Raw genomic sequence first — 25,070 nt, forward strand, 5'->3', positions numbered from 1 at the left:
TTTTCTAACAGAGTCTGGGATAAAGGGTAATAAATTGGTTTGTTGTAAATGGGAATATAAACATTAATCCGTAACAATCAATACACCTAATTTCTACCTTCAAGGGCATCCATTAGGATTAGAATAGCTAAGTCTCCTACCACTCTTTATTGGAACTGTTGGCTAGTAAGGTATACACAGAATATCCATTAGAAAATTATGTTCTTAATTTGCAATATGACTGTTCTATACAGATCCTGGTTTACAAAAGAGAGGCATGGCAGAAACATGGAGGATGGCACATACACTTAGGAAATCAGTCCCCTGTATTGAAAAAACACATGGCTCAAGCCAGATATTCCAATGCAGATCTAGCCAAAACTGTGTTGACTATGGTCAAGGATAGTGTTACAGTTTTAACAATTTTCTAAAAAAAGGAAGCACAGAAAAAAGTTCTTATATAGCAAGCTATTAAATCACGGTGCCAAAAATGCCAGTGATAAGATGAACAATTTCCTTTCTAAAACTCATAGTCTCAGATGGCCTTATGGAAGGCATTTTTAAAAATCCTTTGAACAAAAATAATCAGCAAGTCTAGCACTTCCGCCAGTCAAGTTATAGGCAAGATAAGGGGGATGTTTAAGTTTGCTGTATTGCTATTTATGTCATATTTTATCTCCACAGCAGAGGAATATGAAATGCTATCACAGGCTGTGATTAAACATGGATTGGGAGTTTCAGAACAGGATTTGTATTATAAAACCCCTCTGCTTTAAAGCCTGGATTCAAATTCCATGATTATCACACAGATATAGCATGTGAACAAAATCTACATTACACTGTAGATTTTCTCATCCAAAAATCAGCCTGCCCTCTTGTGGCATCTTTGAAAGGAATGGCTTCATCAAACCGGATAAATAAGGGTTAAGATTAGAGATGGGGGTATTCTTATTGGCATATGAATATCCCCACAAAGGTGGCAATAACCAAGGTCCAGCCCCATGGGGCTGAACGGTCCATTCACCGATCCGCTGCTGCTGCGGACGCTGTGATTCTTCCAATAACTTTGTAGATCGCAATCGGCTAGCCACTCCTGACAGCAGGTGGGAGGACAAGCCTTGCTGCAAGGTTGAAGAGTGGCTCTCAGATCATGATCTGCAGAGCCACTGGAAGAATCGCAGCATCTGCAGCAGATCAGTGAGGGGACCATCTGGCCCCATGGGGCTGGACCCTCATTATTGCCACCTGTGCGGGGATATTCATATTCGTATACGAATACCCCCATCTCTAGTTAAGATCATAGGGAGATGAAGATTAACACAGCTCAGCTGATCAGAGACATACACATCAGGTGTGACACCATGAGAAAGGCTATGAGAAAAACTACAGAATCTTGATGATCAATATTCAAGAGATGGAGTGCAGATGTGCAAGGTGGCTTTGGCCCAGCCCAGCACATTACCTTCAAGGAAATGTAGCCATCGACAGAAAAAGGCACATTATAAACTATAAAACATCACTAGATTTAAAAAATAAAAACACCCTGCTTGCATAACTATTAACCAGAAGTAGGAATATCAGCACAGTTTCCAATTCTTTCATATGAGGATAAAACTAATTAGTAAGCCCTGTAGCGCAGTGGTTAAACTGCAGTACTGTAGTCAAGCTTCTGCTCTCAGCCTGAGTTCGATCCCAAAAAGTTCAGGTCGCTGTCTAGACATAGGATATTCGTATTCATATCCTTGGGAACACAAACACAAATACTGGCACCACAGGTACCTGGGGAAACCAGGCCCTCCCCCACCGAACCGGCAGGTCCACTTACTGCTTGCTGCATGGTGCACAACCAGCGTCATTCTTGTCACGCCAATCCAGGAAGTGGCATGGCCAGAGTTTCCCTGCCTTCTCACACAGCAAACCACTGCAGCAAAGAGGTGGGATGAAGAGTCTCCCTGCTCAGCTGTTCAGCAGTTGGCTGTGTGGGGAGGTGGGGAAATGCCAGCCAGACTGCTTTCCAGATTGGCACAATGCGAATTATGCCGGCTGCACATGCCACATAGTGAGCAATTAAGTGGACCTGCTGGATTGAGAGGGATGATCCGGTTTTCCCAGAAACCTGTGGTGCCATATTCATATCCCCAGGGATAAGAATACAAATATTGATGTCTATTGGTGGTTCAAGATTGACTTACCCTTCCGTCCTTCTGAGGTTGGTAAAATGAGGTGGCAAAGTGTTCCTTGCTTAATTACAGAGTAAATAGCCCAGAGGCTGCTCTAAGCACTATGAGGTTGTATAAAAGTAAACAACAAGAATTATAATAAATTAGTTATAAGTAACCAATAACAATATTGAAATGCATGCCCTACTTACCGAAGGTTCCATAAAATCCTCTAGGGCCACAAGAACCTACCCCGTATTTTGCAAGAGATGCCTGGGCGGCATTCTTCAAAAAAGCAAATAGGAAAAAAACCATGTTAGGCATAATTCTGTGGTAGATATTAAATCATAATTAAGCACTCCTGTACCATTACTACTGACACTTTCATGATTACACATCATTGCAAAAAAGGTGCCTGAGAATATCTAACAGAGTTGAGATTTTAGCCAGACTAGGGACAGAATTCAGTGCCTAGCTGGACAGTCATTCGGAAACTTCAAGTACCATTTTATAAGAAAGTTATAAACAGTAGTTGTACGAAAATAAGCCCAGAACATGGTTTGGAGTGGAGTCAAAGATTAAAACACAGTGTCCTGTTTACATATAAAAAAAATTGTGTGCCTTATTACTACAGATTTCTGCCAAGAATGTCTCCCTCACTTCCAATGAGTGGGAATGAAAGAGGAATTGGGGGTGGGGGTGGAGAGAGTAGCCCACCCATTTCCACCCTCAGAGCCCCCAACCATTTCAAGTTTACAACATTATAATACAAAACATACACTTCAACAGTTATGACGCCACTTACCTTTACCCTTTCATTATCCAAAAGTCCAAGAAAATTAAATGATGCAAAATTTATGCATTCTTTGCCATTCACAGTAATGTTATGCGTTGGAGGCCTTAAAATACATAAATTAAACACAGCATTACTTAGTAATTATCATCATAGCTTAGTCAGATAACATTCACATTTGAGAAGCATATTCTGTTCAAATTTACGTGGTCTTGAAGTCACACACTATCGTTAACTACATACAGCAACAGCAGAATCTGCCCAAGCTGTCTATCTCATTATGGAGGATTTTTCTGGTGTAGATCAGAGATGGACAACTCATCACCTTTGAGAGGATGTTGAACTACAACTCCCATCTGTCCTAGCCAACACAGACAGCGAGGTTTAAGTTACAGACCAACAACATTGGAGGGCCATAAGCTGCTCACTCATTGATTTCATTAGAGACTTACCCGTCATTCTGGGGTAATATGTACAGCATTAGAGACTTGCAGAGGCTAGTCCAGCCTTAAAAACATACTCTCAGGATTGGGCAAAGTGTAGTCTTAAGACTTCTTTTGCAGCCCCCAGAGTCCAGATTGCCCTGCCCCCGAATCCAGCAATCTTGGCCACCCCAGTAAGTACTAAACATGTGAGGGAGAGAGGAGGCTCACAAAATCCTATTAATTAAATGGAACTTCTATAGTGCAATTTACTGTGCTAAGCAACAGAATTTTGGCCCATGTTTTAATTAGAAGTGATTTCCCCCCCCCAAAAAAATTCTGGACCACTAGAGGGTGCATGGAAGCTTCTGCAGTAACAAAACATACCATATTTTCCTGTGTATAAAACGACACTTTTTCCTAAAATACTGTAATTAGAGAAAAAAATTGAGGGCCATTTTATACACAGAAGGCAGCAGCAGGAGGCAGAGACTGAGGCAAAGAAGCAACTGGGCTCGGCCGCCTCTTGCAGCTGCCCACTGACTGCTGCTGCCACCACCCAACCACCCCCTCCAGCGATCGTCTCTTTGCGATTGGGTCGCGGCGGCAGCAGTCAGTAGGCAGCTGCAAGAGGCGGCCGAGCCCGGCTGCTTCTTTGCCTCAGTCTCCGCCTCGTGCTGCTTCTGTCTCCACTGCTGGTTGTGGGCTCAGTTATTGTGCAGCCCTTTGATCCCAATGTTTCCCTTCCTTTTGCTAAGCCACGGGGCTTAGCAAAAGGAAGGGAAAAGCAGGGATCAATTTTTAAAATTTGGGGCTAGAAAATGGGGGGGTCATCTTATAAACAGAAAAATACAGTACCCTTTTTTGGTAGGAAAATGAACATTTTTGCAGGTAAAGAGCATGGAAGAGACGAGGATGAATGTGTGTGATGCTCTAACCTTGTATGTGGAGAAGGAAAGAACTGCCACGTAATAAGAGGAGCCTGACCTGCTTGCCTTTTAACATTATTGTTAAAACCGCTGAGCCTTGTGGTGCAGAGGTTAAACCGCTGTACTGCAGCCAAAACTATGCTCACAACCTGGAGTTCTATACTGGGTAGCTGGCTCAAGGTTGACTCAGCCTTCTAGCCTTCCGAGGTTGGTAAAATGAGTACCTAATGGGTAGCCTGGGTAATTAACTTGTAAACTGCCTAGAGACTGCTTGCATCACTATGGGGCGGTATATAAGCAGCACGCTTCGCTTTTTTATTGGGATAAATAGACTTTCCACCTGGACGTACTCATTTAAGATTTCTTTCCTTACTTCTTTACTGATAAACAATGAATTCTTGTAAACTGTATGAGACAGGATACAATGAACATTTCATGGATAACAATTACATTTAGATGCTTTATTTTGGGATTCATTAATGTCTTGAAAGGATTTTGAATTTTTGCTTTACCCCTGGAAATCTCCTAGGTTAACAAATTTAGAACTAAGGAAGCTGGTGTCTGCTTAAAACAATGTATTAGGAAAGGCCCTACAATTAATTCACTAACGAGCTCAATTCAAATAATTATCAAATACCCTAGTGTCACTTTAAAGTACTGCAGAATTCAACTATATGCAAGAATTTCAATCTACGCTATCATCTGCACCTCAAAGTCTGCAAGAGGCTAAAGCATAATGGTTCCCAGAAGTGATTAGGATCACAATCCTAACTGCACTTACCAGGAAGCAAATTACCTTTGAAATCAGCGGGATGGACTTTCATATAATCATGAGATGAACTAAGCTTTTAAGTATAAACATGGAAACTCCCTCATTTTAGATTTACCCTGAAACAAGATTGTAGTTGAGAGCTGGATGGTCTTTTGCTACTGGAGGAACAAGAGGCTCTGGCTGCCATTCTTCAATCAATTCTTCCTTTTCCTAAAAACGAAAAGAAACAAAAACCACTTGAGTTCTAGCAATGTTACTGTGAAGGTTATAGAAAGACTGTTTAATCCAAACCAGAGGTTCCCAAATTTTCTTCCTTAGTTACTGTCACACCTCAAGTCCTAGAATTCCAAGCCAGCATGGATTCTGGGAGCTGGAGTCCAATATGAGATGAATCGACTCACCAAGAAAGTTATTGACTGAAAGACTTGAGTGGAGCTGTAAGAGTCCTTCAAAAGTCCTATCCTTAATTATAGCATTCACGTGGAAACATCTGTTATGGTAAGGAGGTTCAGCTTAATATGGATCAGTATTCAGCACTTCCATTAATTTTGGACTATAAATCCCAGAATTCCCGATTCTGGGAGTTCCATCTGCCAGACAGACACCTAAACTGTGTTCACGGTCCAGGGTAAGCCAAGTTCTTTCTAGTTTGCTTTTAGAAAATGAAGCAGCCCTCGATGGCTCCCAGAGTCCTAGCAATCATTGAGGCAGCTTCCTTTTCTAACAGCAAACCAGGGCAGAACTCAGCCTATTCTGGGCCATGAAGCCCTCCAGTCCAACCTTCCTCCAAATGAGCAGAATTTAGGTGTCCTTCTGGCAGACAGAACTCCCAGAATGGAGAATTTTGAATTTTAGAGCCCAAACAAAAATAAACACATATGCCTCATCCTTGTTTGCTCTATGGCCAATGCTTAAGCTGCTGCTAGAAACCAGCAAAATTCCAAGGATGATAAGGCTAGTATTTATGCTCTGATGTCCAACTCTGATATCCTCTGTCCTTTATGGGTCTGCTCTGTTATCATTTCGCCAATTAGTTAAAAATAAACAAGAAAGTTGGCAGCACCTGGATATGTTTAGTGAACTGGGGCACCTACTAGGTCAGACCTGGGCAAAGTGTGGCCCGTGGGCCACATACGACCCAAGAGCCACTCCTGTCTGGCCTGCCCGTCGCCGCTGAGTGAGCTGGAGCTCTGGCTCCGGTCACTCAGCACGGCAGTAAGCAAAACTTGCGAGATCCGACACTGGGATCTCGCGAGTTTTTACTGTTACTCTTGAGCCACAGGCGGGGGAGCCTGCAGCTCAAGACGCCGGAAGCAATCCTTACGCAGGTGACGTGATGATGCATCACATCGCCTGCGCAGGATAGAAGACAGTCGGAGAGGAAGGCCGTGGGGGGGGGGAATGGACAGGTGAGTTAGCTCAGTGTTGGGTTTCTTTTTTCTTTCCCCCCCTGTGGTGAACGAATTACAATGCTCACATAGTTAACTCCTTAAAAAGTTTAGGGAGTTAACTATGTCAGCCTTGTAGTTCGTTCACCGCAGGGCCTCACCCAATGGGGACCTATTACTACCCACCCCCGAACACAGTTCAGATTTTTCATGTGCCCCCCCCTATAGAAATTAATTGCCCACCCCTGTACTAGGTTGTCAAAAACTATATAAAGAACCAAGATACTTTGGTTCAATTTACCTCTGCAGAAAACGTGGGTTCTAAAAGGTGCTACACAACTAATGATTTCAGAGGTTGTTGGCCACCATTCTCCAGGGGTCCCATCAAGCAAAAGAGGAGTGAGATTTCTCTCTCTTATTTCACTGCTTATGTTTTCTGTTTTATTGTTTCTTTAATGATTTTTATCTTTTCCCTCCACTTGTATGTTTATTATCTCAACATCCAAAAGAACCCCTAACCAGTTCTGATAAAAGGTAGGATCAGTAATACTCAGAAATAACAGCACATAACGACAGTGTAACAACACTTATGGAACGAATTTGAAAAACACTAAGTAGATAACAACATTTACAGAAATATTTGGTGAATTATAGGGAGAAAAGACTTATAGGCAACGTAGGAATTACAGTGGTGCCTCACACAACGATGAATTCACACAACGATGCCTTTTTCTGTTAAATTTGCTGCCTCACACAGTGATGTTTCCTATGGGGGATTTTCACACAACGATGTCTCTTTTTTGTTCCTGTAAAAGTGTCTCACAATGTTTGGAAGACGTTTTAAATGCTTGCAATGGTTAGCCCACCTCCTGAAACCTATGCAAACTGATTTTGGTGTTGTTCTGACACTTCGTTAATTTATGGCAATTTTTTGTTTTCTCCATTGAAAACCATTGAATGGTCTGTCTAATGGTTTCCAATGGAGAAAACAAAAAAGGACTTCGCAAAGCCATTGAAATGTACTGAGTCGGCTTCAATACATTCCAATGGAGGAAACATTGTTTCACACAGCGATGTTTTCTATGGGGATTTTCACTCAGTGATGGCAATCCGTTCCAATTGGAACGGATTAACCGGTTTTCAATGCATTCCTATGGGAAATGGTGTTTCACAGAACGATGTTTCACACAACGTTGATTTTTTTGGAACCAATTAACATCGTTGTGTGAGGCACCACTGTATTATTTAAATTACAGTGAATGCAACTGACAAAAGAGAGATTGTCATTTAAATGGTGCATTACTTCATGGCCAGAAAAAAAAAATTAGAAACATAAAGAGATTTGGATGGAAATTTCTGGATCCTAATAAACTGTGATTTCAGGCCTAGCACTCCCCCCAACACACACAGCCTGGACCCCTGCATGCACGGATGCCCCCATCCATGCGTGCATATGTGCCCCACCCAGCTGCGAGCGCGCCCCACCCATCCATGCAAGCGCACCCCACCTACCCGCAAGTGTGCCCCACCCATCCACGCATCCATGCGAGCGTGTCCCCACTCACCCATGAGCGTGCCCCGCCCACTTGTGAGCACAGGGGTGCCCCCCATGCAAGGCCCCCACCTCCCCAACCGGTCCGCTTCACCATAGCTGTCCACAGCCTTAGAGTGAAACAAGGTGCTGCTCAAGAATAGTTGTGAAAATTGTCCCAAAAATGGCAGTGAGAAAGGAAGTTGCTTACAGTCTAACAACTATGTTTCATGTTTAAAACTAATATTTATTTTCCACTTGTAAGTTACCACTTTCAAAGAGTAATGCTTACAATGCAGATGTCTTGCAACATAGAGAAACAATGAAATTTACCCTTGACTGCAACAACCATGAAGACAACTTATTAGACAGGCTTGAATCTAATTGGGCCAGTGAGGAGCCTAAACACCCTTACGTAGTATGAAGGGATGCCAGCTCTTTCTTATCTCTGTCTTATCCATACAAGCTTCTATACAGTCAACCTATCAATAACATGAAATATTGTTTTAAAAAGGCATTGTCTAATACAAAATCATTCTGTGGAAAAACAATAGGACCAGTACATAGTTATACTAAAACTGTGATTTGAAACATTACACCCCTACATTAACTTAGCATTTGCTATGACAACAGTATGTGTAAAGACTGTTTCAAAACATCTAACCTTAGGTGTGAGATCAGATCGTTCTTGAAGCTTGTACGTTTTAGAGAAAAGCAGCCTGATTATCCAAAGGATTAGAATACCTTCCAAAATAAGATGGTAAGCAGGAGCCTAAAAGATAAACAAAAACAAAGTCACAATTTCTGCAATGCTTAAGCTTACCTTATAACACAGAATCATAGAATAATGGAGGTGAAAGGAACCTACAAGGCCATAAAGTCCAATGTCCTGCTCAAGGCAGGAAATCTAAAAGAAAATACTATCTGACAGAAAGTTATTTAATTTTGTCTTGAACGCCTCCAGTGTTGAAACGCTTACTACCTCACAAGGTAATTGGCACCATTGTTGCATTGTTCTAACAGTTAGAGCAATAGAACAATTGTACTATTGTTTTTTCTTGATATTCAACCAAAATCTGCCTTCCTGTAACTTGAGCCCATTATTGCTTGACCTAAACTCTGGAATGATAGAGAACAGATCCTTCCCTTCCTCTGTATGACAATCTTTCAAGTATCTGAAAAATGCTATCATATCACCCCCGTCTTCTCTTCTCAAGGCAAAACATGCCCAGTTCTTCCAGCCTTTCTTCAGAGGGCTTGGTACTCTGAACATTCTTGCTGCACTTCTCTGAACGTGTTCCAGTTTGTCTGCATCTTTCTTTCAGTATGGGTATCCTGAACTAGAAACAGTACAGTGGGGTCTCGACTTACGAACGGCTCGACATACGAACGTTTCAACTTACGAACCGCTCTCATAGGAATATATGGACTTGACTTACGAACTTAGATTCGAGTTATGAACTCTTTTTTTCCTTTTTTTAAAAGCTAAGTCATCTTAGGTTAAAAGGAAAAAAGAAAAAAAAGGCGGTTCTCAAGTCAAAAAGTTCTCAGGTCAAATCTGCATTTCCCATACGAATGCATTGAAAACCATTTGATCCGTATCTGCTCTTTTCCTCCATAGAAACTAATTGGGAAGCTGCTATTCCGCCTTCGACCACTAGAGGGGGATATTTTGTTTCTTTTTTTCTTAGGTCAAGAAAGGTTCAGGGAAGGCAGGGAAAATACAGTCCAGGCAGTACAGTACCAGGCAGTCTGAAGACTGTCTCCCAATCCACTCTCTAAACGCTGGGAGGAGTGAGGAAGCAGACAGGCACCCTTTTCACTGGCCAACAGTTAACTGAAAGTTCACATTTTGCACTGTCCCTGCCTCCCACGTGGTTTTTTTTTCAGTTCTTAACTCAAATCTAAGTACAGTGGTGCCTCGCTTAACGATTGCCTCGTTTAGCGATGAATTCGCATAACGATGTGTTTTTTAAAAAATAATATGCATCGCATAACGATGTTTCCTATGGGCGATTTTCGCTTAGCGAAGTTTGGGACCATGCTTCGCATAACGAATGCAATTTTAGGTCCCCTGCTTCACTTAACGATGTTTTTTTTTCCAATGAAAAAAGTGTCTTAGAAGGGTCAAAAACGGTTCTAAATGCTTGGATTCGTTAGAGGACCCCTTAAGTCATGTGCAAACCTGATTTGGCTTTGATCTGACTTTTTGTTAATTTTTTGTGATTTTTTTTTTTTTGGCCCATAGGAACCAATGGACCTGTCAAAATTTGACAGCTCCATGCTTTCCTATGGGGGAGAAAACAATTTACAAAAAATTAACGAAAGTTCAGATCAAAGCCAAATCAGGTTTGCTCACAACTTAGGGGGTCCCCTAACGAACCCAAGAATTTAGAACAGTTGCTGAGTCTTCATTAATTTTTTGTGAATTTTTTCTTCCCCCATAGGAAATAATGGAGCTGTCAGATTTTGACAGCTGTCAAAAGTTGGGGGGGAAAATTCACCATAAATTAATGAAAAGTCAGATCAAAGCCAAATTAACTTTTGCATCCGTTTTAGAGGGTGCAGAAGCTAATCCAAGCATTTAAAACCATTTTTGACCCTTGTATGACACATTTAAAATTGCAAAAATTGACTTCGCAAAGCCATTACAATGTATTGAGTCAGCTTCAATACATTCCAATGGAGGATACATTGTTTCGCTTAGCGACGTTTCCTATGGGTTTTTTCGCTTAACGACGGCAATCCGTTCCAATTGGAACGGATTAACCGGTTTCCAATGCATCCTATGGGAAATGGTGTTTCGCATAGCGATGGTTTCACATAGCGATGGTTTTTTTGGAACCAATTAACATCGCTATGCGAGGCACCACTGTATGTAACTCAAGTCAATATTTTCCTATGAGAGCGGTTCTTAAGTCAAAATGTTCTTAACTTGAGCCGTTCTTAAGTCAAGACCCCACTGTAAACACTGTACATAATATTGCAAGCTTGTCAGATACCCAAAACCAAATGGTAGGTTCAGAACACAATGTCTAAGGACTTAAATGACACTCCATGTATATAGTGGCAAGAATCCTGTTGGTGACTTATGCATGAGTAAGGTGAATTGTGTAACTTACTGTGTAACACCACAAACTGAAGAGACGCCAGTTGCATTCACAAGTGTGTGCCTACTGTGCAATCAGACATGCAACTCACAACATAATGAGCGCCTTCTTAGTTGGCAGCAATTTACCGTGGTGAGTTACACGTATGGGAATCACCAACAAAGGGCAAAAAGCAAAGGGCAAAATCTTCTTCTGTAGTCCCCCCCAGTGTAAAACAAACAGCATTTTGTTTTGGAGGGGAATTGCCTCAGAAATCACCATAGACATTATCCATTTCATGCTATGCAATGAATATTGTATTCACTAAGGTATTAGCCATTATCTTCTTTGCCTTCAAGTACTGTACAGTATTAAGCATAGAGAGCGAGCACCATGAATCCCTGTGCTACATGTGATGGCTAATAGATTTTGCTTGCCCCCAAGTGCACACACACACACCACCTCCATCCAAATCATCCAAAAATGTTTAAAACAAGGCACAAATCCACCATACAGCACCTGCCTGGTTTTGCAAAATGAGAAATGGGCTCATAGATCCTTCTATTTCAGTTTGAGGGAATTTGTGGGCCCATCACAGGAGGAATCTGGTCTCTGAGTTATAAATGTCAGCATTCCCGATAACTGCCCATGATGGCTGATACCAACTGTGGTCCAAAATATGTGGAAGGCATCAGAGCAGGAAAAGTTTCAACACAATTGTGTTGTTGGATTAAACTGTAGAGATGTATATACTTCAGAAAGGTCTAACGGTTGTCTGGAAACTCAGACACAATTGCTCCAGCTAGTATTATGTCAACATTAAGTGGCATGTAGAGGGATTGAACAGATTAAGCGCATACCTCTGATTCTGAAGCATAGGACCAAAAGATTAAGTTTCTTTCTCAAACAACAGTATCTCTGGTGGTCTTGTTGAACATTATTTAGTTTATGACTACAAATCACTTGATCTTGTTTTTCAAACTTCCTTATAGTTTACCATACACGTAAGCATAGTCTCTTTTCATCACACAGTAAGCTACCAACCAAACTGCCCTATGACATGGGTCTATATAAGGTAACAAACTCCTGTATTTCTCTCAAAGCTTACTCTAACAACACAAATTGACAGCTATAGCTTCACAGTACAGACTGCACTAATTCTGACTAAATCCTAACAGAAATTTGAAATTTAATTTTTAAGGTAATGTTTAAAGGCTTAAGCCAAAGGATTTTGGGTGAAATAATGGATACTATAGCTCAAAAGTAACACAAGACACAACTGCAGTGGGTCAAATCCCTACTTTGCACTAGATCCTACTTAATTCAACACTCCTCAACCCACAATAAGTGTGTAGAGTGGTGGTCTCCAACCTTTTTAACTCCGGGGACCGGTTGGGGAAGGCGGGGCATCCCTGGGCTTGTGCGCATGAATGAAGGTGCACTCTCTCTCGCAGGCAGGTGCTCTCTCTCATGCGTGTGCGCATGCACGAGGGAGTGGGAGGGTGCTTGTGTGGGCAGACATGCACCGCGCTCCTGGGCATGCATGAACGGCGGTGCAGTGCTTGCATAGGCACACTCGTGCGGACACACGAAGGGCAGCACAGCGCTCGGGGGCACTCATGCTCATGTGCAAAGGGGTGGGGGAGCGCTTGCGTGGGCACAGGCCCCCGCACGTATGCACAAAGGGGCTGTACAGGGGGGAGTACGTGCAGAGGGAGGTCTTGCAGCCCAGTCTGGCTCAGGCCATGGACCAGTACCGCTGGGCAGGGGGTTGGGGACCTCTGGTGTGGAGAATTACAGTTTCAGTGTATCCAAGACAGCTCTGTTTGCAATGAGCTTCCAGGGTTCCTTCATTAACTTACTCCATTGGACTTTATGTGCCAGATATCATTTACTGTAAAAGTGAGGAACATTGGTTTACAACCCTCATAAACCACAGTAATACAGGGCACCACTTTATACTGAATCAAACCATTGGTCCATCTACTCAAGTACTATCAATTTACTAACTGGCTTGCTATTTTTCAAGCTTTTGAACTGGATTCTTTCTTATTCATGTCAGAGATTCTGGTGTTCACTGGCGTGTTCTCATCCATCTACTATGCGGACCTGGCTTGATCAGCTCCCAAAATTAGAGGAGAATGCCTGTGTTTAGGATACTGTGGTGGTATATCTACCATCGCAAATGGTGAGGGATGATTCAAATTCAAATCCAACAGTATTTGGAGTGCCAATTCTTCCTCATTCCTGCTTTACTGCCATGTCCTGGAATTGAATTTAAAACATTCCACATACTGATCACGAGCTCTACCACTGAAATAATGAAGGAAACTAAAAACTTAGCAGATATATCCAAGTTCCACAAGTGAAGAATATTAAATGACTAAAAATATTTTTATACCAGGCTTCATCAAAAGCAATTCTAGGACATTCTACAACAAGATGAAATACAAAAAGATAAAGTCACAGACAGCAGGTGGAGCAGTCAACTGAAATCAACAATACATGCAGAGTTGTAGATCCTCAGAAGCCTGAATAAAGCTGTTTGACTGCCTAGAACAGAAAGCAAGTCAACTCTGGGGGCTGCTTTAGTACAGGTTTCCAGACAGGCATCTACCTCAACAATACTGTAATCAAGACTTGACACATTCAAAAACAATCTATTCACTCAGAAACAGAGCCCAATGAATTCAGTAACACTTACTCTTAAATTTACAGAGGATTACAATCTTCATTCCTAATCAGGATCTTTGTGATACCTGTTGTGGTGCAGTGGACAGTAGGATGGACCAGAACTCAGGAGATAGTTTGAATTCAGCCATGGAACTTTGGGTGTTTGTGTGAACTTGTAAAACCACCCCTAAAACATCTCTTTTATCTCAAGCTCTATTAGGGTCTATGAATCAGCTCTGACCTGGAAGCACATAACACAATGATCCTCACCATCGTAACCTTACCAATCAAGTTTTATGACATTTTGATAGAATGTGAAGAGTGGCTCCAGATGAGGCTCCCAGGTTAAATTTAACAGGAAACATCTTGCAACTCTTGAACAGCAACAACTTAAGAGTTCAGTCACACCCAAGAAAACTCCTCTGTGCTAATCCAGGCACATTGACTTCCAAAGTACCAGTGACACCGCATCCCAATCTACTCTGTTCCAAGACCAATGTTAGCACAGTTCCATGTGGCCAAGGGCATCTAGAAGTATGGTACCTTCCAAGTTTTGTTCAACACGGGCCAGATGTTATTCTCCCTTGCATCGAAAAACAATAATAAAAGAACGGGGCAAGGGAAAGAGAACTCAGACCTACAAGGGCATCATTAGTATGGGCTGATATAAACATATTCCCAAGGATGGTGACGACAGTGGTTAGTGCCAGTATCAAGCACATGCTCCTGGACACGTTAAAAATTCAATTATAGAAAAAGGATCTTTCTCCACTTCTAAGATGCAACTGTTGGAATGACATACCTTGCATCCCCATCACGCCAGCCAGACGCGATGATCTCTTCTCTGCCCGGTCCCTTTCCCTTGGACTCCCGCCTCACCGGTGCCCCAACACCTGCCACCACCACCCCCGTCTCCAGCGCTCCCAAGGCTCATCCTCCCTGACCTCCCAAACTATGAGGCAAGAGCCGCCCGAGCGTCCCCCCCCCACAAACACACACACCTTCCCTTGCTCCTACTCCCACTTCCTTCCACCACCCCAAGAAACACACACGCACCCACCGACCGCCTATTCCTCTCGGGAAGGGGGGGGGGTTTGGAACCCAAGCGCCCAGGAGGAGAAGACGGCGCCGCCTCCGCCGCCGCAGCTCACCTCGTAAAAGGCCTGCACCATCTCCACCAGCACCCACTGCTGCCCCATGCCCTCCGCCGACGCCATCGCTCCCAGAGGCTTCCGGGTCTCGTCGTGCGCGCTTGCGTCACGGTGCGTCGAGAAGGGAGGGGCGACGCCAAGGGCCGCCCGGGGGGGGCAGCTCGCGCCAGGGAGGGCACGCGCGGGTCTCCTGTCCGGCTCTTTGCTTGGCGGGGGGGGGAGGGGGAGAGAAGGCGATCCTGGGAGGACGGCTGGAGAGGGATGGATCCGCGAGCCCCGTGTGCTTTGGGTGTATTTGTGACAAGGGAGGCGACTCGAGAGCGCCCCCCAAAGCTTGCTAGCGACAGTTATCAGAGGAGCATCAATTGAGAGAAATAAAAATAAACTGCAAACGGTTAAGCCCCAGGGAACTCGGAGGTCACTGTCGGGGAAGGGGGCGGGCAGCCCTTTCCAGGTTGATCACAAGGCTCCGGTTGGAAACTATAGGAGGAAAAATGCGGGAAATGCTTCGGGTTTGGGATGGGCTGGTTCGCATTTTTTTTTTCCTTTTGAGCACATGACACAAAAGGGAAATGCGAATCACCCCAGAGACGCCCTCCTCTTTCCCCCAACTCTGTAGTTTTGTTCTTGCTAGTGGTGGCTTTAACTTTTTTTTTTCCTTTACTACGCCACGAAGGTGCAACTACAGTGGAAAGATACAGTGGACCCTTGACTTACAGACTTTTTGAGTTACAGACTTCTCTGGTCGCAAAATTTAGGTTTGACTTGCAGCCTGAGAATTGACTTACAGACCAGAAAAAAACTAAAATGGAACAAAAACGGCCTGTTACAGGATTAATCGATTTTCAATGCACTGTAGGTCAATGGAGACTTGACCTACAGACTTTTTGACTTGAGAACCGCCTTCCAATACGGATTAAGTTCTCAAGTCAAGACCCCACTGTATCTGGGAGCCATTTCCTGGGATTCGGTTCACAACCGCCGGTATTCCATGGGAAATTACAGTCAGTGCTCACGTGGGCTATGGATTGATTGATTGATTGATTGATTGATTGGAGTTACCCCCCTCATCTTGGATGCAGTTTGCATTTCAGTCCACAGCCACTCTTCTTTACTCTGGTCCTATTTCTGCCAGTTTTTTTTTTGAGATAAATACAGGAAATTATAACGAGGACAGAGCAATAGGGTGATTTAGCGCTAATCACATCTATGTAAGAAATTTTTAAAATTAAAAAAATGATCAGACTTTTATATTTTCATCTGGAACAGGGTCCTGTGATTTTCCTTTAACATGGACCAAGGCTGAATCCTGTTCAGGCAATACTGATACAACTTCACAGATTACAGCAATAGAAAAGTCTCTTTATCTGCCCAGCATGAGATCTGGTGGTAATGGCTCACCACCATTTTGAAAGAATGACATTTCACTGTTTACCTCTACAGTATTACCAAAGAGAACAATTAATATGAACCCAGTGCTTATAGCCTGATTATAATAAATTACCAACGGAACAACCATCATACATGAAACATCCAGCAGTTTGTGAAACGCTGTTCTTTCAGCCATTTGGAAAGCAAAGTATATGGGAAGGGAGTTTAAAGTGTAATACATTGCATCTGATGGCCAAGGGCAAAACAAGCAGAGAAACAGGACTGCAGTTATGTAACTTTAGCATGGCTGCCACTCCCTTCCCTGCCTTGCCTTGCAAGCGACAATCTGGGTAAAGTGAGTGATCTTTAAAAATCATTTTCAGAACTTGCATGTTCTTTTTAAAAGCTTAATCCTTCTGCACGGATCTGCTTTTGTTTTTACTATAACCACTTTTCTGCCTGAAAACATAGCTGGTTTTATTGTTTGTGATAGAGGTTAAGACAATGTGGTGCCCCAGCAAAATAGCTTGATTGTTAGATTTCCTTCAAATGATGAGAAAGATGGGTGGGATTCATATACAAATAAAATGAAAGCCATCAGAATAGTTTGAAAAATTAGAGAGAACCAGGCTCAGAAAATTGTCTCATATTCTTGAAGAGCCCGAAATCTTGGGGGAAATAATTGTGTGACATATGACAATTAACCAATAAATACCTCTTAAAGAATGTTTCCTCCAAAACATTGTTCTTAGCAATAAAACAAGGGTTTTAAAGGTACTGGTTATTTCTGAATGTGGGTTGTACATGCTGTGACTACCTCTTGAGTTGTTTGTTTTTTTTTTTTTGCAGGAAGGTTGATCCCTCATAGCAGAAGGATATAAACTGTTAAACAAACTGAATAAAATGGTTGCTGGTTTTTTCCTCTTCCTCCCGAGTGTACTGCATGCAATGTGATTGTACTGTTATGTGTGCCTTTTCTATTCTGCTAGTGACATCACTGTAGGTGTGACACAACCTTCGTCCCATTTATTTGCTTAATGGGAATAAAGGAGTGGTTCCCTTGGATAAGGTGTTCTTGGGATTGCATTTCCCAGAAGCCTTTACCACCAACAGTGCTGGCAAGAGTTTCTGGGAGTTGCAGTCGAAGAATATCTGGATTACCTAATGTTGAGAACCACTGGTATAAAGAATAGAGTTGCTAAGTGTCCCGATTCTGTTCACAGTCTTGGAGAATTTATGTGCTTCCCTGGATTTCCAAGCAAGGTGGGTATCACTGGAGGAGGAAAAGGTTGGTTCTACTTTGTTTGTTTGTTTTTTTGTTTTTTTAATGTGTGATGGATTTCAAACTTGGGCACCCATCTTCACTTATTCCCACCTAGTGCCACTACGCATGGGCTAGCAGTGAGCTTTTTGTAATCTTTAGCAGTACCATATGGCCTGGAAAAACTTCATCTGTGTCACATATGCTGCAGACAAGGCAGTCAAAAAGGCAAGCCCTAACAAGAATGGCAGCAACTGCAGCAGCTGGTGGGAGCATTTTGCTAACTGATCGGCTGCCCAGAATTTGTGTTTTCTTTTTTCCCTACCAAGAAGCTGCATTTTCTTTCTTTTTTTATGACTCTGGATGGCCAGATCCATAGAATTTTACCCAGATTCAAGTTTCTCCTTCTTCCTTGCCTGTCCTGTCTCTGTGGCATCACTGGCATCAAGAGGGTTCGTCCCTGTAACATCTCAGGCCACCCACCCACCCCAGCTAAAAGTTGGCCTTCAAAGCTTAGGTAATAAGATGCTGCTCTCCTGACAGTATCTGCTTATCTTTATTAAATAAAATAAAGTGCTTACTGAGTAAATTATGAAGAAAGGAAAGCAAACCCAGATATTTAGTACAAAAATATGCACAAAGGAGTTTTTTTGGAAAGAACAGAAAATGCAGATGCTTGTGGGAAAGGAGGAAGTCTCAGCATGTTCTTCAGAATGTTTGTATAAGAAAAGGAAAAGCCACATGTCATTCCCCTCTGTATAAGTATAAGAAAGCAGAACAAGCAGAAGAGATTCTGCCTTGCAGGAACAGTGGGAGTTTTTGAGACGAGTGTGTGTGGACACAGCTCTGTGGCACTTAGTTTTAATTTTTGTTAATTAGTTTCTACAATTCCAGTAGTGTGCTTCATTATTGAGCCAGAAATTCAGACCCTTATTTAGCAGACCTGCCCTAAATGAAAATGAGTTGGATTAAGAATTCGGCTGTTAAAACATGTCAGTGTTCTATTCTACATGGTCATAACTATAAACCAGTCTGTCAGGCATTTTAACCATGAGTCTTTCATTGTAACCACATGTATGCTTGCATAGTCATAGTCACGTAATTAGCAGGTTATCTCTTGCCAATTTATAGAGGGGTAGGAATGTTCAGTGAAGCAACCAGAACAAAGAAAAAACAAAGCTCATAAGAAAGTTCATTGTTGTTTTAGAAACATGTATCCAGGCTGGAAAGGAAATACAGTATTATGAAAGGAGGGAATGTGAGTGTTAGTGCCAGATGGGATTGTGTGCTCTGAGGGTGGTGTGACAATAAGAGATAAGTGATCACATGCTATCTTGGACTCCGATACTTGCATAGTTAATACACAATAAACTTCAATTAGGATCACACTCTAATCCCATCAAAGATCTAGGAGAAACTTGTAGTAAGAGAATGAAATGCTCACCCATAGTGGCTCTTGTCCTGTCTCTTTTGCTACAGACCAAAGAATATATGGCATTCTAGACAAACTGCTTAGGGAGGGGTCTCAAACATGTGGCCCAGGGGCCATTTGCAGCCCGCTGGACAATAGTTTGTGGCCCCCACCTTTCCTGCCCCCCCCCGAAGTGCTCACGCGTCCTCTGCTGTCAAGAGTAAAAAAAAAGCCTCGCCTCGCTCGCCAGTTCTCCTCCAAGGCAGCGCCTCTTGCACCCTCCATCCAGAACTGCAGCCTGCCAGCCAGCCCGCCTGCCTCCTTTTTTGGAGGGGGGCCTTCAGAGGAAGGTTGCCAGACCTCCGTGTGTGTGTGTGTGCGCGCGCGCATGCGCACGTGCACCTGGGGGGGGGCGTCCCGTTCTGTTTAATTTTCCGGGTACCGATGGGGGCTTTTCTCCTTTGGCAAGGCTATTCTGTGAGGGTGTTTTGTTTTTTTAAAATTTATGTTGTGCCCTCCTCCCCTCCCTCCGGCTAGGCGGTCGCTGGTGGGCGCTCCCTCTCTTCTCCACTTCTTCATCCTGCTGCTGCTGCTGCTGCTGGTGGTAGAGAAGAAGGAGCCGAAGGGGGTCGTGGCTGGCGATGAGGGCTTGCGCGCGCCCCTCCTCCTCGGAGCCCCAGCTGGGCTGAGGAAACTCCTGGGCGCCTTCCTCGGGCTCTTGCTCCGGTTGGCAGAAAATTGATGCGGCCCAGCCTCAGCCAGACTCTGCCTCCAGCGGCCCCCAGGTAAATTGAGTTTGAGACCCTTGACTTAGGGTATAAAGCTATTCCAGATTCCGATTGAACCACTAGGGGCAAATTTTAAAACCAAACCAAATAGATATTGTTCTGGAAAGACTTTGATAACAATTGGCCGGTGAATGAGTGCAAACATGCCAAAAGTCAAATGAAAACAATTCATAATAAGTGCAGGAAAACTAACTTGGAACTTTTGTTGAATAATTGTGCTGCTAGGAGACAAATACTGTATATAAGTTATAGATTGGGGGGAAAGCAAACAACAGTTTAAAATGCTTGGCAAATTTTGATAAAAGCCTCTACTGATAAGCCTAACTGCCTCTTTTGATGCACAATAACTAGTTTATTGCATTTATAAAACCTGATTTTGTGTGCCAAAACAGGCAGGGTAGTCTTATTTCAGTTTTGGATTAAAATTGTCTTATTATCCATTATACAGTTTGTCCTTTGTTTTCAAAGAAGACCATTTTTTATCCACAACTGAAAGAAATGATAAGACTACCCTGCCTGTTTTGGCACACAAAATCAGGTTTTATAAATGCATTAAACTAGTTGTTGTGCACCAAAAGATGTTTGCTCATTTCCTGGTGTGTGTTACTGGTTCTAAAGAATAGAAGTGGCATTACAAGATACGTTTTCCGATTCTAATTATCGGTTTCAACAAACAACAGTAATACTAGACTATATACCTGAATAGCCACCAGTTTCCATTCATGAGGTCGAAAGTCTCATCCATCAAATGAAAAAATAAAATAAAAACAGAGCACCAGAAAAACATTTTTCTTCTTTTGCTCCCAGAACATGTAAAATCCAATATCAGCTAGTGAGCCCCTTTCTTGCCAGCTTCATGTTCACTCAGGTGAAACTCATAGGTCAAATAAGTTTATTACCTGAAATTTGGGACACATCTTCCTATGTATAGCAAAGGTGAAAAAAATGGTTCTGCAAATTATCATACAGGCCCTATACTAAGCCTCTCTGAAATAATCAATTGCTTGATTCAAGACAAAAAATCTTAGAGCAGTAGGACAAGGGGTGATCTCCTCTAGATATTGACCTAATGCAAGACTCTTTGAAAAATTATGTTCCACAACTATGGATAAAATATTTATTTTAAAAACTAAATGTCTTTACAATAGTATCTCACCAAGGGCATAGTGTACTACTGACAGGTATTTTAGAGATCCTGTTTTCATCAACAAAGAGGTTAAGCGACACTGTATTTTAACTTGAATCTAATTTTATTTATATATAACTAAAGTTGAAGATTTGATATTTCCAGCCTTTCATGCCCCAAACTGGCTATTTTATTTTATTTAAAGTATTTTTACCCTGGCTTTCTCCTTTAAAAGGACCCAAGGAAACTTACATAATTAAAAAACAATATTTAAAAGCTAAAAGCTGTTAGTATACAAATATTTTAAAAGAATCAAATACCACACAAAAAATGGAAAACAAAATCAGCACCAAAACCACATTCAAAGCAACAAGGCAAAAACCTCTCTCAGACAGGCAGCCGCTGTTTAGGGCTTCCTACGTTACAACGTTACTTTGAATTGTGCCCAGAAATGGATTTGCAGTCAGTGGAGCTGCTGCAATGAGGCAGGTTATGTGGTCCCTGTAACCAGACCTGGGTACCAATCTGATTGTAGTGTTTTGGACCCACTGAAATTTCCAAAGGCAGCCCCATGTAAAGCATGTTACAGTAATCCAGCTGAGATGCTTTTTATTCTTTAAGGCAAAGAGGTGATAATACAGTTGGCCAAACTGTTTAGAAACAGCAGTTTAGCAGCAGCAGTTAAAATAATATTCAATGTGGTTTATAAATTGTAGTTCTCTGCAAATTTAGTTATTTTATCTATCTATCTATCTATCTATCTATCTATCTATCTATCTATCTATCTATCTATCTATCTATCTATCTATCTATCTATCTATCTATCTATCTATCTATCTATCTATCTATCTATCTATCTATCTATCTATCTATGTGACTGACTGACTGACTGACTGATTATGTACTTATCTCTGTGGTTTTTAGTACAGTGGTGCCTCGCTTAACGACGATAATCAGTTCCAGGAAAATCGCCGTTGAGCGAAAACATAGTAAAGCAAAAATAGAAAACGCATTGAAACCCGTTCAATGCATTCCAATGGGGTAAAAACTCACCGCCCAGCAAAGATCCTCCATATGGCGGCCATTTTCGCTGCCTGTATAGCGAGGAATCCGTCCCTAAACACAGCGGGGAGCTATTTTAGTAACCTGGCGGTCATTTTGAAACCGCCGATCAGCTGTTCAAAAATGTTGTTTTGTGAAGAATTGGTTCCCGAAGCAGGAAACAGATCATCGCAAAGTGAAATTCCCCCATTCAGACCATCGTTTTGCGATAAAAGATCGTCGTTAAGCAGATTCATCGTAATGTGGGGCAATCGTAAAGTGAGGCACCACTGTATGTTGGTTTCACATTTTAGCATTGGTTTCACAATGCTTAATGTACCACCTGCAAAGGCAGGTGGCTAATGCAAATGAATAATATTCTACTCAGTTTCAATCAGGGATGGTCTACAGCCATTAAAAAAGAAAACATTAGATTTCTCTGGGGAGAGTTGTGGTAATCAGCAGGGCAAACATAACAGAAGGTCGGGAACTAGAGAGTTAACAATGCAGTATATCTGTCCACAATGCTAAAATGGTAGCATGCAGTCCCAAGCTTTTCCACATTATAAATACTCTATAATTTTCAATACCATGTAGTGGTTAAAAAATTGAATTCCAGGAAGCTGATGCTCAAAACACCAAACCAGATCAACCTTGGTATCCTTAAAAATCAATTTGTCAACTGGAAAAATGTTAACCAGTTGGTCTTGCCAGTTTACTTAAGTTCGCAAGAGCACTGCAGTGCTTGCAGATCCGTGTAATCCAGACCAGAAGGCAAACAGGAATTCCTTCTCATTATAAGTAAAACATGCATGAAGGTGATGGCAGAACACTTTGAGTCTGACAGGCAGCAAGAATTTTGCATGAATTCACTACCCAAACAGCCACAGCTTTGCAGAAGATAGAGAATGAAAGATAGAATGATGGGTTCTGGACTTCTTCCATCTTCAGTCTTGGGAAATCCGTAGTAAGGTCTGTGCAATAATTTCCAAGTCTGGTTCCAACAGTATGCCTTATGAACAACAACAACAACAAAAAAGGCACATCTTTATTTTTAAAGCTGAAGGCATTATGCCACAGATTTGGATTATCTCATTTTAGAACACCGTTTCTAAAGGCCTTCGCTGACATTCTTTTTTCCTCTATGGGGCTGCATGGATTTATTTACATTCACATATATTCGTTTGCTCATGCTAAATGATCTGGCTCAAGTACAATGAACTGACTAACAAAAATTTAAAATGGTAACTGTAATACAATACAATTGTATTAGATTACCCAAGCTGGCATACAAGAACAAAGTAGCTGCCAATACGGACATGTTTAACATGTAACAAGCTGAAAACCACATCCTGAACGCAACCAACAGCCATTAATCAGCAACAAACTCAGTTCCGTCAATTTTATAAAGTTATTAAAACAATCTGTTAGATATTAAAGCAATCTTTTAAAAAATCATAAGACTGTTCAAGTAATATTAACTTGTTACAGATTTGAAACCATAGAAATACAGAAACATTTCTGCCAGAAAGACATATCTATGTTCATTAGGTAGTGTTTCTCATGCATTTGTGTCCTAAATCTCATCATTCATCACATATCAAAGAACCAGGGTCCTATATCCAACATGATAGAAACAGACAGTTCCCTGTTTCTGAGAAGGATGTTTCTATATTTACTGACATTTTAATATGGAGGCAGGCAGTGCGTCACGGCCTCTCCCATTTTGAAGAGACGCTTGTCCAGCAGGCCGAGGCAAAGAGGAAATCACAAAAGCAGCAAAACCAGGGAGCTGGACAGGGGACAGATTGGATTTGTCTTCAGCGTGGAAGAGATTGTCACTCTCGAATTGGCCTCTTCAGCCACACTAGATGCTGTTCCAAGTCCTCCATACAGAGCACGTCACCATAGTCTTTCGAGACTGAAGGATGCCTAATAACTCTGATATAGTCAAAAATAGTAATACTGTATTACTATAGGGTCTAACTATTACTGCTAAATGTGGTGCTTTGAATTGTGGTGCTGGAGGAGACTCTTGAGAGTCCCCTGGACTACAAGGAGAACAAACCTATCAATTCTAAAGGAAATCAAACCTGAGTGCTCACTGGAAGGACAGATCCTAAAGCGGAGGCTCCAATACCTTGGCCATCTCATGAGAAGAGAAGACTCCTTGGAAAAGACCTTGATGTTAGGAAAGTGTGACGGCAAGAGGAGAAGGGGCGACAGAGGACGAGACGGTTGGACAGTGTCATCGAAGCTACCAACATGAATTTGACACAACTCCGGGAGGGAGTGGAAGACAGGAGGGCCTGGCGTGCTCTGGTCCATGGGGTCACGAAGAGTTGGACACAACTAAACGACTAAACAACGATGATTACTGCTACAACACAAAGATAATAAATCCTTAGTAATTGTGTTTTGCCAAGACTGCTTCTCTGTGTCATATATTGTACTTCATATCAATGATGAAAATGGTTATAGCAGGGAATTAAAATGAGCTGATCTGAAGCACTTTTCCATCCTTCAAGAACTGGTCAATAAATATTTGCAAACTTCCCATTGCATGGGTAGTTTTTTTAAAAAGCAATTCACTGGGCACAGATTAAAATAAATTTAACATGATTCATTGGGTTTACCACCTTGTATTAAGACAGGTAAATGAGGTAAGGCATTTATTTTTATTGTGATGATAAAAATGCATACACTTCCAAATTTCACAGTTCTGTTTCTCTGGCATGAATTTAGAAGTATACAGTTAGTCTGCTATTCAAAGGCTGTACATGGGTGTTTTGCCTTGGATTTTGTTAACTGGATTGCTTACTAGCCCATGGGGCAAATGAGAGGCATAGCGTACATTGGTCCTCTGACAGTATGCCCAGCTAGCTTTGCTGTCTAGGAGAAACTGTTCATAAATCAGTCTTCGGGATTGGTCTGATTCAGCAAAAGTGAGGGGCTGGGAATCTCAGGAAAGTTTCCAAAAGCAGTAACAATTTGGGTAAGTAGGGCAACAATAGTTTGCTTTTGTTGAAAGCAAAAGGACAGATGCCAGTCATCTCCTTCAAGGTGCCTTCCATGGAAATCTAAATGGCACTAGTCAAGCCAAAGAGCTGCTGTCTTTCGTTTTGATTTCTGCAGCAATGTAACCCATTAAAAAGCAAAATTGTCCAATAATGCTTCTTAACTCCT

At 42.1% G+C, this 25,070-nt stretch overlaps 2 protein-coding genes across 4 annotated transcripts in view; one reads left to right on the forward strand and one right to left on the reverse strand.

Annotated features, from left to right (window-relative positions):
* SPTLC1 (serine palmitoyltransferase long chain base subunit 1) overlaps window positions 1-15,038 on the reverse strand; it is a 41,971-nt gene extending 26,933 nt beyond the window's left edge. For 2 of the 3 annotated variants that reach the window (XM_072992385.2, XM_072992384.2), the window contains exons 1-5: window positions 14,887-15,038; window positions 8,638-8,745; window positions 5,170-5,264; window positions 2,944-3,037; window positions 2,351-2,423 (exon numbers count right to left, since the gene is read on the reverse strand). In XM_072992385.2, coding sequence (XP_072848486.1) covers window positions 2,351-2,423; window positions 2,944-3,037; window positions 5,170-5,264; window positions 8,638-8,745; window positions 14,887-14,952 — 436 coding nt within the window. In that variant the 5' untranslated portion in view covers window positions 14,953-15,038. Of the gene's footprint in view, window positions 1-2,350; window positions 2,424-2,943; window positions 3,038-5,169; window positions 5,265-8,637; window positions 8,746-14,537; window positions 14,558-14,886 lie in introns of those variants that run through there. The other variant, XM_078386215.1, reaches the window with a different exon arrangement.
* The window catches only part of LOC144586240 (uncharacterized), a 168,093-nt gene that overhangs the window by 85,376 nt on the left and 57,647 nt on the right, over window positions 1-25,070 (forward strand). The window lies entirely within an intron of this gene.

The sequence above is a fragment of the Pogona vitticeps genome, chromosome 2 (assembly GCF_051106095.1).
Source record: "Pogona vitticeps strain Pit_001003342236 chromosome 2, PviZW2.1, whole genome shotgun sequence".
NCBI classification, from domain to species: Eukaryota; Metazoa; Chordata; class Lepidosauria; order Squamata; family Agamidae; genus Pogona; species Pogona vitticeps.